The 16,099-nt window shown below is 42.6% G+C and overlaps 1 protein-coding gene across 2 annotated transcripts in view; it reads left to right on the top strand.

The window, feature by feature from the left end:
* Nucleotides 1-15,858, top strand: part of LOC109974040 (abl interactor 1-like) — a 23,206-nt gene extending 7,348 nt beyond the window's left edge. The window contains exons 3-11 of one of the 2 annotated variants that reach the window (XM_020624025.1): nt 3,969-4,145; nt 6,966-6,980; nt 7,677-7,780; nt 8,008-8,148; nt 9,347-9,447; nt 10,873-11,085; nt 12,501-12,590; nt 15,083-15,268; nt 15,380-15,858. In XM_020624025.1, coding sequence (XP_020479681.1) covers nt 3,969-4,145; nt 6,966-6,980; nt 7,677-7,780; nt 8,008-8,148; nt 9,347-9,447; nt 10,873-11,085; nt 12,501-12,590; nt 15,083-15,268; nt 15,380-15,555 — 1,203 coding nt within the window. In that variant the 3' untranslated portion in view covers nt 15,556-15,858. The remainder of the gene's footprint in view (nt 1-3,968; nt 4,146-6,965; nt 6,981-7,676; nt 7,781-8,007; nt 8,149-9,346; nt 9,448-10,872; nt 11,086-12,500; nt 12,591-15,082; nt 15,269-15,379) is intronic. The other variant, XM_020624027.1, reaches the window with a different exon arrangement.
* Nucleotides 15,859-16,099: the final 241 nt, after the last annotated feature.

The following is a 16,099-nucleotide window of genomic DNA, read 5'->3' as shown; positions in this document are numbered from 1 at the left end:
GAAGTCTCTACAGGAGAGGTGAATTGGAGGCAAAGATACAGCATGGGGTAAATAAATATGAGTCAAAATGGTCCTCAGTCAGATATTAACACTCAGACATGAAACCTATCTATCATTCAAGTGTTACTTTATGAGGATGTCATTATCCCTGATGTCCATTGTTACTGTGGGTTAGGGTCATGTCATGTTATTTTATTTATAAAGCGCATTTAAAACAACAGCAGTTGGTCAAAAGCATTTTTGACTTAATTTGTCACAATCCACACTGAACTGATTATGAATGAAAAGTTTAAGGAGAAGCAGCTCTTCTTGCAGAACAAACCCAGAGTGATTTTTGGCTGAAATTATTCCTGGGGTGGGGTTGAAGAATGACCCACATACTGTAAGTGCTCCAGGCTGCATCAAGATCTCTGATCAGCACGGGTAATGTTAAAATCACATTACCTCTCCTAGAGAAATAAATGATGCCTGAATGGAGCTTAAGTACCGAGGAAGACGCATCCATCAGCTCCGATCTGTCCATCGTGTTCAAAATGGTTCGTTTTCACAGTGTAGCAGGACGAGCACAGCTGTAACTTATGAAACTAACGAGGGCTGCGTTCCATATGAGTGTGGCACCAAAGCCAGTGAGCCGCTATGCAGAATACAGGGAGAGTGGTCTGACCCCATCATTAACTTTATTAATACTTGAGATGGGCAGTGATGTTCCAATATTCAAATGGTCATTAAATTAAAATAAACGGAGTATTTCATGTGACTGTGGTTTTGTCTGTAAAAACAAAGAGCCACTGTTTTCCCTTGTTTTTACCGGCACCTGGAAATGGTGTGATAACAAGGTCAGTTTATCATTTTACTACAGCACCAAATACAAACATGCAGAGACCACAGCCATCAAGAAACACAGCCATGGCACCACTGGATAAACTGTACGATGATGAGGCATGTGAGCTGCGTGGTCGTGTGACAAGTGCAGAAAAGGTGTCTCTGACCACGAACCAGCGTGTACAACTGAATCTTATGTGACCGTCACCTGCCGTTATATAAGCTACTGGAAAGTACACAGTGCTGTTCTTCAGACTAAAACAATGCTGCAGCGGTGCGAAGCACTGGGGACTTACAGGTGAAGTCACAGCATGCGTACATGACAACGTTGGCAGTATGGAGCGAGCCAACACGGAGCCAGACTCTCAGAAATATAGTATAATTAACACCTTATTCCAGAAGCTGGTGCTGCAGCAGAGTAGGATGGCGTTGCACTATTACTCAGATTTTATGGATAGCTCAGATCACATATAGCAGAATGGAACATCTCAATTCTTTGTTTCAGGCGTTTCAACACGATACTTATTCTAATGAGGCAAAGAAAGGCACCATTAAGGTCCTTTCTGCACAACAAACGAACGTGAAGTAAAGTGGTTTAAATATAGAGAAGAGAAGAAGAGAGAATTTAATTTTACATACATCTCATACAGGTATCTCCTCAGGGTTTTGATTTATAATTCTGGCAGTAATGTGCTCCAGAAATGAAATCAGAACTCATTGGTTTGTGCCAAGTATGTTTCTGACTTAGGCTGTGTAATTTTTCTTGACTTGAAACAGTTAAAATGGGATTAGAAAGAGAAGGTAGCCAAGCAGTGCTGCCAAATCCAAGTCCCAGCTCTCTAGGATTTAAAAACCCACAACAGAGGAGGCTGTCACAAAATTAATCAAGAAATGTTACAACCTAAATGTGAAGTAACAGCAGCTTCAATTAAATCCATTTCAAGTCTTTGTGCGTATCAGCTAAATTGAAGGGGGTGTGTGTGTGTATCCAGTTATCTTGTCTGAAACCTCACGAGTGCAACAGGAAACAAAATGGAACTGCTTCTTTTTGACTCTTTCAGTGCACATCATAAAGACGCGTCACACTCTTTGTCCCTTCCCTTTTCCCTGTGTCCTGCTGTCTGCCAGTCTGCTCTCTGATTCATCTCTTCCCCTTTTCCCTGAAATTGCCATTCATCAACTTAATGACCCACTTGTGCCTCTTTTTGGCTTCTTTTCCGTTGGCCAAACACTCTCAAGTGCAGGCTGTACATATCTTTAATTATACTTGATAAGGGCACAGATCTAGACAGTTGTGGGGTTTTGTTTATAGCCCCAGAATATTATTGTGTCTGAATCTTTAGTCGTACATAAGATTATGAGACTAAATCATATTTTCTTTCTGCCACTAACACCTAAACAGAAAACAGCTTGTTGCCCTGTGCTACAGAGGAAAATCATTTGCCAATGCACAGATTTATTAGGCTGAAACTACTGTACAGATCCAGCTGTGAACATCACAGCTGCACCATCTGCTCCGACAAACATGCTGAGGTTGAACAGACCACCAGATGTTTTTTAGAGTAAAGAGATTACAAAAGAAATTGAGATAGAGAGAGCACAGGAAGGGCAGAGAGAGGTCTGTTGTCATTTCTGTGTTTCCTAAAGACTTTCGTAAACATTTTGTTCTGTGAGTATGTACAGTTTAAATGATGTTGGCTTAAACCTTAGCATCTGTCTCATCACTACTTTCTTCTCCATTTCTTTTTGATTACTGGAATCAGCTTCTGGTTTTACATATCAGCTGTATGTATCTTGTCTGTTTCTCTCTCGCTGTGCTTTTCTGTCCTCCTGAGTTTCGTTTTTCTCACCATCTGTAATCTGCACTCTAACTCTGCTCGGCTATCACTGGCAGGAAATAGGTGGGTCGCTTTTCTGACTTCCCAGCTAAAGCTAGGCGTGTCGCTTTCGTTTCCTCTCCTAAAAAAAAAGAGCCTAGCATGTTCTCTGTACATATATCTTCTGTGCAGCGCACACAGACTGCACATGGGGCACAGAGAGAGTTTGGTGCAGTAAAACACCTTTTAGCCTCTGTCTCTCAGTGGGACTCGTCACCACACACGTTTACCTCTCTCGACATTTTATAATCACTTTAAAAAGCTTTCTTTTCTAATCAGAAATTCAGAGAAAGGTATAGTAGCGCTCATAGATTTAGAGTATCTGTAAGTCACACCCTCCTTTAATATGATGCGTATATATTTTGATTTGTCACCACTTGCTTCCTAAGTGCAGCCTCCTAATCCAGAGAGGAAACTGTCTGTCCTCACCCATCCCTGAGTTTTGTTCAGCTTCCCTCCCCTCCCTGCATCCCTGACTCCTTCCAGTTTCATTCATCATTCATAAATTGAAGGTCAGTCCATGCAGGCGCCTGCTGTCACTGGCTACTGTGAGCAATGATGGCTGTAATCGCAGAACACATGGAGGTCACTGGGATTTTCAATTGGTCCTGGTTCCCAGGGCTGACGGAGCGTAACAGTGGCTCTGTAGGAGTTCAGAAGGATGAACCCAGAGTGTGTGTCCAAGCAGTGAGAGGCCTTGGAGATTTAAAAACCACTGAGAGGTGCACTGGGTGAAATTCAGAAAACACAGTTATCTTTGTTATATCAATACATGTTCATTGTTCTGCTTTCTGTTACTAGTTGATATCACATAATGTGGACTGTAAGGAGCAAGATACATTATTGTAATTGTGCAGGAGAGCAAGTGTTAGACATAGATTTGCTGTGCACAGGCCAACAAAATTTTGTTTCTGTAAATCATCACAATCTCAAATATTGGTAAATTAAACAAATGGAGAACATTTTAATAGTAACTATAGCTTGGATAAAAAGATTAGTTTGGAGCATGAAATGATTAAAAAGAGGTAACAAACCCTGAGGAACACCAAAGGTTTTCTTAGGTCAAACATTATAAGCAAATTACTGTAACAGGAAATGGGGAGGCCTTTTAGTAAAGCATGAACACATCTCTTTACAAAACATTAGAGAGCATGTATGGATTTAGTTAAACTGTAGAGCTGAAGTGAGTATTTACAATGTACTAAGTGAATCCTAAATGTCTGTTCTGTGCCACCTCTCATTCCTAAACATAATGTCCTTCTCTCACAGACGGTGGACATTCATAAAGAAAAGGTGGCACGTCGGGAGATCGGCATCCTTACCACAAATAAGAACACCTCTCGCACCCACAAGATCATCGCCCCGGGCAACATGGAGAGGCCGGTGCGCTATATTCGAAAACCCATCGACTACACGCTGCTGGATGATGTGGGACACGGTGTCAAAGTAAGACTTTGGTTATCAAACCTTGTTTCTGTTCACTTCGTAGCTATCGGATTTCAAAAACTCACGACTTTGATAAATGCTCTTGATTTCCATTGTTGATCAGTTTTGCCTGGCAGGAAAACACAGACTTGGTCAAGTTCACACTTGCTGTTTTCATGTGAAGCAGAGTGTCTGCTTTCATAATGCGCGCACACACACACACACACACACACATTACAGGCGGATCAATACGCTGGCCTTTTACTTGATTCAATACAGAAACACCTAGAAATGTAAGAGTAGGATTTGGCCACTGACTGTGGCTGAAGAGATTCTGTTCACGCCCAAATGTAACAGCTTCCTAAGCTGGAAGTCATTAGGGCGTGGGGGTGTTTGTGTGTGTAGTCTAGAGTGTTGGCTGAGATCTCTTTTTAATTTTTAATTAATTTATTTTTTTACTAAGTGTTACTCACACCATCACATCCTCTCTACTGAATTATGTGAAAATATCCTTTAAATCCTTTTCCGGCCCATTCTTCACTATTATTTTTAAATTCCTCTCTCCCCATGATCCATTAGCTTTCTCCTCTCCCCCTCTGATTCTCTTCCTCTTGTGCACAGTTCTTTGTGTTTCTGTGTCAGTCTCCACAGTTTTGTGTATTGATCGCTGGCGTCATAAGTTTCCGCAGCAACGTCTTGAGTCCTGTCTGTCTCTGTTGAGATAGTGGCCGTCTGCTCGCTTTCAAACATCTACTGATTCAAATTCAGAAGCTAGTGCTCAGTCCTCTGAGAGCTGGCTCACACCGAGACACATTTGGCATGACTCACTATGCAAATGAAGCATCATTCATGGATGCTGCAAGTAATTGATGTCTGCAGAAATCACTGCAGATTAGTGCAAATGCAAGAAATGTACAACCTTTTTGCCCTTTTAGATATACATGCATTAGAAATATGTCTCACTTAGAATTACGTGGCTCAAACATCTGTAAAATTGGGAGTCTACATTTGGGCAGCAGCTTTAATCAAAATGAGTAATTTGGTTTAGGAAGGAAGAGATCTTCTGGGGGCTGAACTTGCCCTGCCTGCTGGTTCGTTTTAAATTCTCTGTGTAGCTGTGTGTGTGTGTAACTGCATTAGCGTTCATGGATGTGCATCTGTGCGACTCTGTGTCGACAGAAACGCATATCCTGTCTCATTCTTCCCCTAGAGCATACTCTCACACGTCTGTGAATGAAGTCAGAAGGACTGATATCATTTCATACTCACTACCAAACGCTAGATAGAAATGCAGAGAATTCTGAGAGTAGAATAATAATGCATGTGCACAGGTCTGTGTGTGTGTTTGTTTTCGTACAGATACAGTACATGTGTTCATGGTGCGCTCAGACTGTGTGGGAAGTAGCAGCTTATTAGCACTCCATACAGCCCGGCCCCTGGAGCGTTCCAGGCGTGATCATCACCCCTCTGCCTTTCATCCACATAACCAGGGGAACTCGCTCATGGATAAATGGGGAGTCGGACGCCAGCATGAAAAGACCCATTCACACATTTATGGATGACTGTGCTCACCCCTCCGCCGTCATAGCCTTTAGTGGCGTTACTGCCCGTTACCAGGGTGACATAGTTTTAGACACTGACTGTCTAAACACTGTTATTTATGACCTTACTGTGCTTTTACTGCCCTGTTTGTTTCCTCAGAGCAAAACTTAAAACGTCAGCACAGCCGCATGTAGCTCAGCAGTCGCTCATTGTTTCTAGTGTGTCTAATGATGAAATGATTTACAGTCTGGTGCACACATCTAGATACTGACACACAGAATATACACGTGTACATACGAACATGGTTGAGCAATAGTTTCAGTTTGTTTAATCTAGAGTACAGTGGTAGTTTGGCTTCATTCTCATCTTTTTTTTTTAAGATTTGATTACAAAGTGGAACAAAAGGAAGTTGTTTCTTCCACTTCGTAGTGTAAAATGTAAATTGGGTCGTTTGGTGTGGGTTTCAGCTCTGGTAGCCAGGTGCATGACTAAAACTAGGAGTGACTGATGTTACAGAAAGATATTTCTAATGTTGATGATCCAAGATAGAAATATTTTAATAATAAAAAGTGACCCAGGATGAGTGGAGAATGTGATGTGAAAGGTTCAACATTAATTACCAGCAATTTTAATAATCACTTCAAATTATGTATGAAGCAAAAAAGGCCAAAATGTTCTCAGCTGTCAGCTTCTAAAATGTGACGCTTTGCTACTTTTCTCAGTTTTATATGATTGTGAATTAAATGCCCTTTGCTGGTTGGACAAACAGGCACTTTGTGTGGGCTCAGGGAAATTGCCGTGAACATTTTTAACTATTTTCTGTCATTTTACACCACACAGATTAATTCAGCTTCGGCTTGTCAGAATTTCACATTGACTAATGAATTAAATGTCATTTTGCCTATAATGTTGTATATCCTTCACAATATAAACAGACTGTACACATTTAGCTTTATTTATTGTTCAGTATTAACTTTCTCCTGGGGGCGATTCACCCTCGCTGAGTGTATCGGCGCTGGCGGGTGGTGGAGCTACAGTTTTGTTTCAGACGAGGTTTAGTCAAACCCACATATCTTATTTTACACTTTCTTTATATTAATCAGCTTTATGTCCTGTTCCTTAATTGTGCCTCCTTACTGTTCTTGTCATTATACTCTTTTGACTTTGTATATTGTTTCTAAAAGAATAGAATAGTTCACCCAAATGCTTAGATTTCACACTTGTCACTCATTTTTTTAAAAACCATTAATCAATGAGCGTCTTATTTTCTGTCTTCTCTTTTTGTCTGCTTGCACTCAGTGGCTTAAGGCCAAGGTAAGAAATGGTTGTATTTCTCTTCGTTGTTTCATGTGTTGATTAAACTCGATGCTGACGTTTCCATGCACCCATTCAAATTGTCTTCCATTTTTTAAAGCATGGAAATTCATTTTCAAAGGCCAAGTGTACAATAGATTTATTGCAATGCAACTAAAATATTTCATGAGAGAATATTTTCCTCTCTTGTGAGCCAGTTAAACAGGCCACAGGGTCAAAAGCTACAGTTAATCCAACTTTTTAATGTAACTATTGCAGGTATAAACGTGCAGGTCCAACTCGCTATGCAAATAAAAATGGTACCGGGGATATGAAATATCATACTTCAGTATTTACTCACATTATTTCATCCATATAGCCATCAGTGAGTGCCCTCCTGTTTTGCGTGCACAGTTCTTCAGTGTAAGACAGCCAGTCACCTACTTGATGTCTTCGCCCCACATTAATTGCTCTCCTTGTCTCCTATTTTAAGTCTTAATATTTTTCTGTGGAGAGAAACGTCTGTGTGCCAGTGTTTCTCAAACAAACCACGCTCTGATAAAACTAAAGATGAGGTTTAAACTAATCCAAGTTTTCCTTTGGTATTTTGAGGTTAAGAGACTCCACAGCCTAAATTTTCATTGGAAGGGGAAACATTGGTGTGAGCTCTTCAGATTATACAAGAGAAGTGTTTTAATTAGTCTTTTCCTCCTGTAGCAACATGGGAACAACGCAGCAGGACGCGGTGGGACGCTTTCTAGGACCAACCCCCCAACACAGAAACCCCCGAGCCCCCCCATGGCTGGTCGTGGTACCCTGGGGTAAGAACTTGACAGAAGAATGGAGTTGTTATAGTTTGGTTTGTTTAAAGTGTGACGTGTATGCATTCTTACAACCTAGACAGCGGCTGGTTAAAACAACAGGACCATCTGTTAGTGGATCCATAAACAAACTGTAAAAGCCCAAAGAATGATTTTCTATTTGTCACCATGAGGATATTGAGAAGGAATCCCCTTCTGTCTCTTTCGGTATGTTTGCCTGTGACCAGGCGTAACACTCCCTATAAGACACTGGAGCCAGTGAAGCCTCCGGTGGTGCCTAACGACTACATGACCAGCCCGGCCCGACTGGGCAGCCAGCACAGCCCTGCACGCACAGCCTCGCTCAACCAGAGGCCCAGGACGCACAGGTAGCACAGACCCTCCCTGCTTGTTATTCACACTGATATATAATCTGTGTTTGGAGACCGTTTTTTGTTTCTTTTTAGAATTCAGCTACCTAAGGTGTAAATGTTGCACAGATGCACTAAAATAACTGGTCACGTTCTACAAACCATGCTCAGCCAGCATGAGGATCAAACGAGGAATCTCACAAAATGAAGGATGCATGTGGCAGACTGCTCTAACATTAGCATAAAAAGTAAAGTGATGTGTAATAAATAAGAACAATTTCTAGTACTAATTACCTGTGACACATTTCCTCTGTGTCCTTGGCATTTTTATACATGCATTCACTTATCAGCTAATTAGACCTCTTCTCTGAGCGGTGTGGTAATGTACAGAGTTTAAATGACTGACATCTCTGATAGGGTAAATCCCAATTCCCTTAACTGATCATTGCTTGCCCGACCCGGAAATCGTTCCAGTCGGCCCTCTTAAAGGACGTTTCAAAGCTCTTGTTCCTCCTCTGAGGAGCGAGAAGGCTGCCTGGAGGAGCCATGAGCGAGGATATACTAGACAATAATGGACCAACGTGCCGCTTTATTGGAAATCAGTTTGTGACAGGATGCACATAAGGGAAATGCAATTTACCCATCCCCATCTTATTCTCTCTTTTAGTTTTGTTTCATCTCTTAGGTCAAAACAACTTTTAGGAATGTGTTTTGGTGCAGTATAGAGTTTGGTGACCTGAAATACAGCATCACATTTCTGTTTTACTCACTGAAGTAATTAGAAATGGTGTCTATCAGTAATACAACACTCATCCATGTTGTGTGATGGCCAGAGCTTTGTCTTACAATAATAATGTATTCAGTGTATTCAGATTTTACAGTCGGTGCCTTTTTGTGAGGTCTACCTACTCTGTCAGTTAGAGCGTTTATGATTTGGACATGGTTCTTCTCTAGTCTGAACCAGCCAAGCCTTGGTTCTCACATTGATTTTGTTACACTGTGCAAATGTAACTGTGTGCTCATGTATGTGCGCCCAGTATTCACATGTGACCACGCCACACCATGCACAGAGCTGCAGTGTGTTGCCACAGTGACAAGAAAATTGTTATGACACAATGGCATATGAGAAAATAATGATAGGAAGTCAGACAGTGTCATATAATTTAGCCTGTCTCACACAAAGACTCGCTGTCTTTCTCACTCCCCCTCTCTACAGCGGCAGCAGTGGTGGTAGTGGCGGCAGGGAGAACAGTGGAAGTAGCGGAGTTGGTGTCCCTCTGGCAGTTCCGACTCCCTCCCCTCCCAGTATGGGACAAGGTGAGTGCCAGCAGCTGTAATCCTACGACTCATCACAGCTGTCCACAGTTTGTGCTGACTGCTGTTCACACTGGGGGTGTAGTGAGATCTCGTGCCATGAGATCTTGCAATGTTAAAATGGGACAGTATGTCACGTTGAGGCCAAAGCGGCCTCATAATATCAGTACATAACGGAACCAGAGCAGCATCAGCAGCCAGTATAATGGAGTGTGACGGTCTGTTCACATTAATGCAACTCCCTGCTGTGTTTTAACACACGGGGCTGCGTTGGTCGAGGGATGAGGGGTTGCAGGAGGAGTGTTGTAGGTTTGTACGTTACGGCCACGTTGTTGACGTGAGAGGCTTCATTCATGTTTCTAGCCTGTGAGTATCTGTTGTGTTTTGGTTAGGCTACGTTAGCAGCATAGCTACTCTACCGTAGCACCAGCTGTACCGCCAGTGTGTCTGCAGTGATAGATGAAACATCCAGTGCTAATGAAAATGCATGGAGTGTCGTTATGGTGCGTCGATTGTGGCCCAAATTTGACAGTGAATAGCAGCGAATAGTCATGATATCAAGGTAAACAAAAGAGCCCTTTTCCCGTGGGCGTCTACGTCCCAATCATCCCCTGTACGTGGTTGGTCAACACAGTACCTTTGCTGCATGATGTCATCATCCAGTGTAGTGTAGCAAGAAGGAAAATAGTACAGAAGGTCACACACATCTTCAGTTAGAGGTTAGAAGGTCTGAAGAGACTTGTGAAATCATACAGGTGAGAAACCAGTCAGGTCAGTTTGTGGTCAAACCTCATACAGTGCTTTCATATTGTTGTCTTTTACTGCATATGGTCGTTCATACTCAGCAAGTAGAACTGAAGTGACATTACAAGTTAAAACATTTCATTGTGACTTTCAGACTATTTTCTAGTCATATAATGCATCACTGAAGATTTCTTAAATAGTGTTAAAATAAGTGTGTCATCATAGCCCTGGTTCACACTAGCATACGCCTCTGTGTGTGTCACCAGCTCTCACTGGTCTACTCGGGTACTATGAGCAATACATCAAAAGTTCCATTAAAGCTACATTTATAAAATTCTACATAATATTAAAGATGTGTAAACCAGTGAAATATTTGCAGCTATTTAGCTTCCAGATCTTATTTTAGTCTCTCAACTTAAATATTAGCTGATGAAAAGATACAGTAATGTTGTAAAGGTATAATTCATAACTGTACTGTTGATGTTTAAAGTTTTTTCTTTTTATGCTCTTATTGAACCAACAGCAGGTTATTATTTTTACTTACATGTGTGGAAATACACTGAAAATCTGTGTACCATTATAAAAACTCCTTTTAACTTTTTAATTCAATCAAAAACTGACAGGAAGTGATGAGACTAAGGTTTTAATGCTGTATACCATGTCTCTCCTTCCCCTCTGCTGCAGTGGCAACATCCTCGGCCTCGGTGCCCCAGGGTCCCGGCTTGGGTCCCATCCCCATGTCCCAGTTCGGCACCATTTCCCGCCAAATCTCCCGTCACAGCTCCACCACCTCCTCAGCCTCCATGGTGTCAGCCACTGGCACCTACCGCCGTGCGCCCTCTGTCTCCTCCCAGCAGCCTCACATCAACGGGGGCCCTGCTTATCCACAGAACTCAGGTAGTTCGAGTTTAATGCTATATCTGTTGGTCATGTATGCATGTTATACACAGTGTGGTTTATTTGATGGTCGGGGTGTAACATTTTTGGGAGAAGTAGCTTAAGCAAATAGGGAGCTGAAAAGCTGTCTTCTGGGGCGGGAGCTAGTCCTTCCAGACAGTGAATGAAAATGAATGATGAGCCATAATTAGTGAAGGCAGGCCTCTTGAGTCCTTCCCACCTCAGTACTGCTGTGCAGAGTGTTTCATTATCATTTCTAATCGAGTTATGACATTATCCATTTAGTCAGCAGGAGGAAGTTTCTCATTCAGGAGAGACAGGGCAGAAAACGCAAACGGCTATTGGACAAGGGGAAACCCAAGACATATGCATATTTTCTGTCAGAGTATCATTTATTTTGGCAAGCGTCACTCTGAGCCACTCGCCTCAGAGCACAAGCATCTTGTTTGGCACAAAGCGCAGAAGGAAGAGGAGGCTGTCCATCTTGTCTGGGAGGAGAGAGACCGATGCAGGGCTGCATCAACCAATCCACTCAAACCGGGACATCGTATAGTCTCTGTCATTAAAGTTGAACTAAAGCAAAAGATAACATTTGGATTTGTAGCTGCAGCACAAACAGCCCGTTCCAGTACATGAGGGTGCTCACTGATCTGACAGGGTGGAGCTTTGAATGGATGTGGCTCTGTGGTGAGAGCAGGGTGGAGTAATAAGACACTACTACCCAGTTAGATTACAAACACCCCTCCATTACATGTGGTTTGTGAGTCAGACCTGCCCTGCATGTGTGACATCATGTCTTTGAGGGAGGACGACTGGTTTTCTCTGTCCATTTATATCAATTTTAAAGCTTCTATATGGGCAAAAGAAAGAAATTATACAGGTGAAGTCCATTCAGTAAATGCTACTCTTCAGCTACATGTGCATTTAATTTAAGTCAGTGTCCTGCCACATACAGATGCTGCCGCTCTGTAAATGCTTTTTGAGAACAAATACCTCTGCTACTGATCTGTCCGTGCTTTGTGGCACTGTGACGGAAGCAGAAATCTCTTGCTGCTTACAGCTTTTGCTTTTGACTTGAAAGGATGCTGATGAGGTAGATTCTCAGTGCGATAAGATTAGTGTTTCTTTAGCCCAGTTTGAAAAACTCAGCACAGAGGAAGACTGATTGGGAATGTGTAAATGAGTTGCTGAGCAATGCTTCATACACTGTTCACTTGCTCACAACCTTTTTCTCCGTCCTGCTTTTTTTTTCTTTGTTTTTTTTCTTATTCCACACAACCTTTTTCTCCGTCCTGCTTTTTTCTTTCTTTGTTGTTTTTTTCTTATTCCATGATCCTCTCTGTCTGTCGCCTCGCTCTTCACTCCCCGTCTCTCTGCTGCTCCGGCTGCTTTTCCTCTGGGTGTTGCTGCTCCAGTGTCTGTGGCTCCCCCCCCTCCTCCTCCCATGGTCCAGCTAACCCCGCAGATCCCTCTCACGGGCTTTGTAGCCAGAATGCAGGAGAGCAGTAAGTATCAACACATACACAACTTGCATTAACACAAATTTATATAGATGTATACACATAAGTGCAATCACACACACACACACACACACACACATGCGTGTGCAAAGTCGCACATGCATATCCCAGCTGTTAATTTTCCAAACATCACTTGATGCTCACACTAAAGCCCCTTTCAGACGTGCACTGCTTGCCAGGTGTTTTCCTGCTTCACGTCTAGGCGTCATGTCTGAACAAAGCTCTGAGTCACGTAGCCACAAAAGCATTAACTGGCAGTTGTACCTGACCAGACCTAGCCAAATAGCCGGCTACATTCTTACCGCCTACGCGTCTGAATTAAAGTGGTCAAATTGCTGCTAAGGGCTCGATCAAGGTGACGACGTTGTTGTCCATAAAGTGACAGCAGCAGTGACATCCAGTGGCATATAACCAGATATTCAACAAAACCGTCAGCCAGGATTTCACCAAGTTTAGGTCCTGTTACCCAGATTTCAGACCTGTATGAAACAGTCTTAGCATCAGCACACTGTTCTGTGGCTTGCCACACTCAGCACACCTTTTCTTGCACTGTATATGGGCTCGAGCACACACTCCTTGGATGTCTGTCTGTTGCCATGGTGATGGATCACTGAAAGCATGTGACCTGTACTCTCAGTCCACTGAGGAGACGAAATGGGACCTGATGCCTTCTGCTGATTCATCACCCACCTGTCTGTATCAGTCTGCTCTCGCTCTGAACTCCTGGATATCCTGTTAGACAAAGAACAGATTCTGCTAAAATACATGTATCTCGTTTTAACTGTATGATCTAGTGGAGTGCTCTTAAGTAGACCTTTAAACAGCAATCCCATTTGTTTTATATGAAGAACTGGAAACCTTTATGAAACGAAGGAGGTCCTAGCACTAAAAACCACTGAGCTCCCATACAAAGACACCACTGCTCTCCCAGATTACCACCTTAATAGTTAATACAACTTAAAAACATGCACCCACAAATGCTTTGTAATGTTTATGCCAGAAACTCTCTAGCTTTTTCTGTCTGCATGAATTGTAATTTACTATCATCACACAGGCTTTTATAGGGAACGATTAATATTCAGACAAACTACATACTAAAGCTGTGACTAAATGTAATGTATGCTGTGTTTACACCGACCCTAAAAGGGCTAATGAATAGCATTAATAAAATCCAAGACACCTGTTGTTTTATAGTGAAGCAATTTCAGCTCCTTGTGCTTCAAATAGGTTGTCAGTTGGAAAAACAGGTACGTAAGCAGTTAAATTTAGTCTGGCGGTGTATTATCTCCAGCTCTTTAACTCAAGAGTAGATTATACTGGGACACTTGAATCATAAGCTCAAATGTGGTTCAAATGTGGCTCGAGTCAGACGTTTAAAGTCACACTTGTGTACAACCCCCGCTTTAGCACGTCATGTTTGTGTGAACATGCAGACAGAAATGATGTGACCTTTTCTGGTGGTCATTGTGATCTGGTTCACCCATACGCTCAAGGAAATATTCAAGTTTTTTTTTTACAATATGCTTGAGAAAGCTTTTCTGTTTTGTTTTCAGTGTAATACAGGACGCAGATGATTTCCAAACCATTGTGTTCAGGTTTGATTTTGATTTCATATATGGTCCCGACCTTTTCTGATTCGAGGTTGTGGAAAGTCGTTTATAGTTTGTTTCTGACCCTCATCCTCCACTCAGTTTCTGCAGGGAGGCAAACGGCGCAGTACTAGCAGTAGTAGTACTGTATGCTGTCACTGGGGATTCTGGGACCATGTCTTTGGTGTTGTTTCTGGGAAACAGCCTGCAGGAAGATACTGTACATTCTACATGTTTTAACAAATAAAATGATGGCTGGAATTTACACTTTTACACTTGACTACTTGTAGGATAATAAATTTGGTGGTTCCTCACTAGAATTCTCCTCCTGACATGATTCAAACATTATTTAAATGTGTAGTCATAACTTAATATCTGTAAAGGCCGTGGAACCCGAGTGTGACAGTGGTGCATGCGGTAGGATGACTGCCTGACCAAAAGAGAGAGACACCCAAAGCTGCCCTCTAGTGCACACTTAAATTACTGCACATCTATTATGACATCTGATGTAGAAGTTTCAGAAAAATCCCTACTGGTTTGGATTGTGATTGTATAGGACATATTAGGTTGACTACATGTAAAGATTAGTGTGGTGGTACTCGGACTGTCCCTCCACTTAGTAACATTTGTGTTAGAATTGCTTTGCTGTGTTGGTCCCTGGCCCAGTCTGGGCAAAGAATAATGATGATGAAAAGCAGGTTTTGAAAAGCTCTTGAATTTTGAAAAGGAAACGTGTACACCGACTCTGCTGCAGGAGATTTACACATTCACAGCAGTGAGTACCAGCAGCCCCTTATCTGTGTGCCTCTTCTCCCTTGTGCCTTTTCTCATATTTTTTTCATCCTCTTTCTGATTTCTCTTTCTCTCCTCCACTCTTTCGTCCTCCAGTAACAGACGGCCCTGCCCCACCTCCCCCGCCTCCACCAGAGGACATGGGTGTGTTTGAGGAGCCCTCTCCCCCTCCTCCTCCCCCGCCCGTGGACTACGAGGAAGAAGAGGCAGCAGTGGTTCACTACAGTGATCCCTACGCTGACGGAGACCCACACTGGGCCCCCAAGGCTTATTTAGAGAAGGGTTGGTGCCAGGGGAAATGAGCCATGTGCTTATCTTCTTCTTTACCTGTACAAACAAATAAAGCTTTATCTTGACCCCGCCCTGTTTTGTCTTACTGTTGCTCCTTTCCAGTTGTGGCCATCTACGACTACACCAAGGACAAAGAGGACGAGCTGTCCTTCATGGAGGGAGCCATCATCTACATAATCAAGAAGAACGATGACGGCTGGTTCGAAGGCGTCTGCAACGGCGTCACTGGACTCTTCCCGGGAAACTATGTCGAGTCCATCATGCACTATGCTGACTAAAAACAAAACGCGCCCACCCAAAATAGCACTGCAGCTTTGAACAGAGGTAAGAAAGTGAAGGCATGCACGTACTGTACAGGCAGTGCAGCGATAGCAGTCCATACGACTCCATTGCCACCATGGCGACGTCTTTGGAATTTACAAAATGGTCCCCCCAGTTTAAAAAAATAAGTGTTGCACAATGGAGGATGCTGAAGCATTGTCCGGGGTCTGTTAGTTTACACTGTGGGCGAAAAGGAGATAAAGGCCTTCCTCCTTCTACCCCTGTCATGTGTGGTAGTCAGTAACGGTTACATTTAGCCTCACATGAAGCTACATACAGTTGTAATAGTTTCAGAGAATACCAAGTCTAGCTGTAGTTTTAATTTGTGCATGTGCCACAAACATTTCCCAGTATTTGCAGTATGCAGTAGATCCAGACAGTGAAGTATTACTACGATTTCATTAAGTAGATGAGGCAGTGTCATAAAACTCCTTCATTTGCACTGTAGACCAGCAGACCAGCTCCTGCCTCCCGTCAAAAACATTCATCTCACCGTATCTA

This window comes from Monopterus albus, unplaced genomic scaffold (genome assembly GCF_001952655.1).
Source record: "Monopterus albus unplaced genomic scaffold, M_albus_1.0 scaffold319.1, whole genome shotgun sequence".
Classification (NCBI taxonomy): domain Eukaryota; kingdom Metazoa; phylum Chordata; class Actinopteri; order Synbranchiformes; family Synbranchidae; genus Monopterus; species Monopterus albus.
This window is presented reverse-complemented; position numbering and strand designations above follow the sequence as displayed.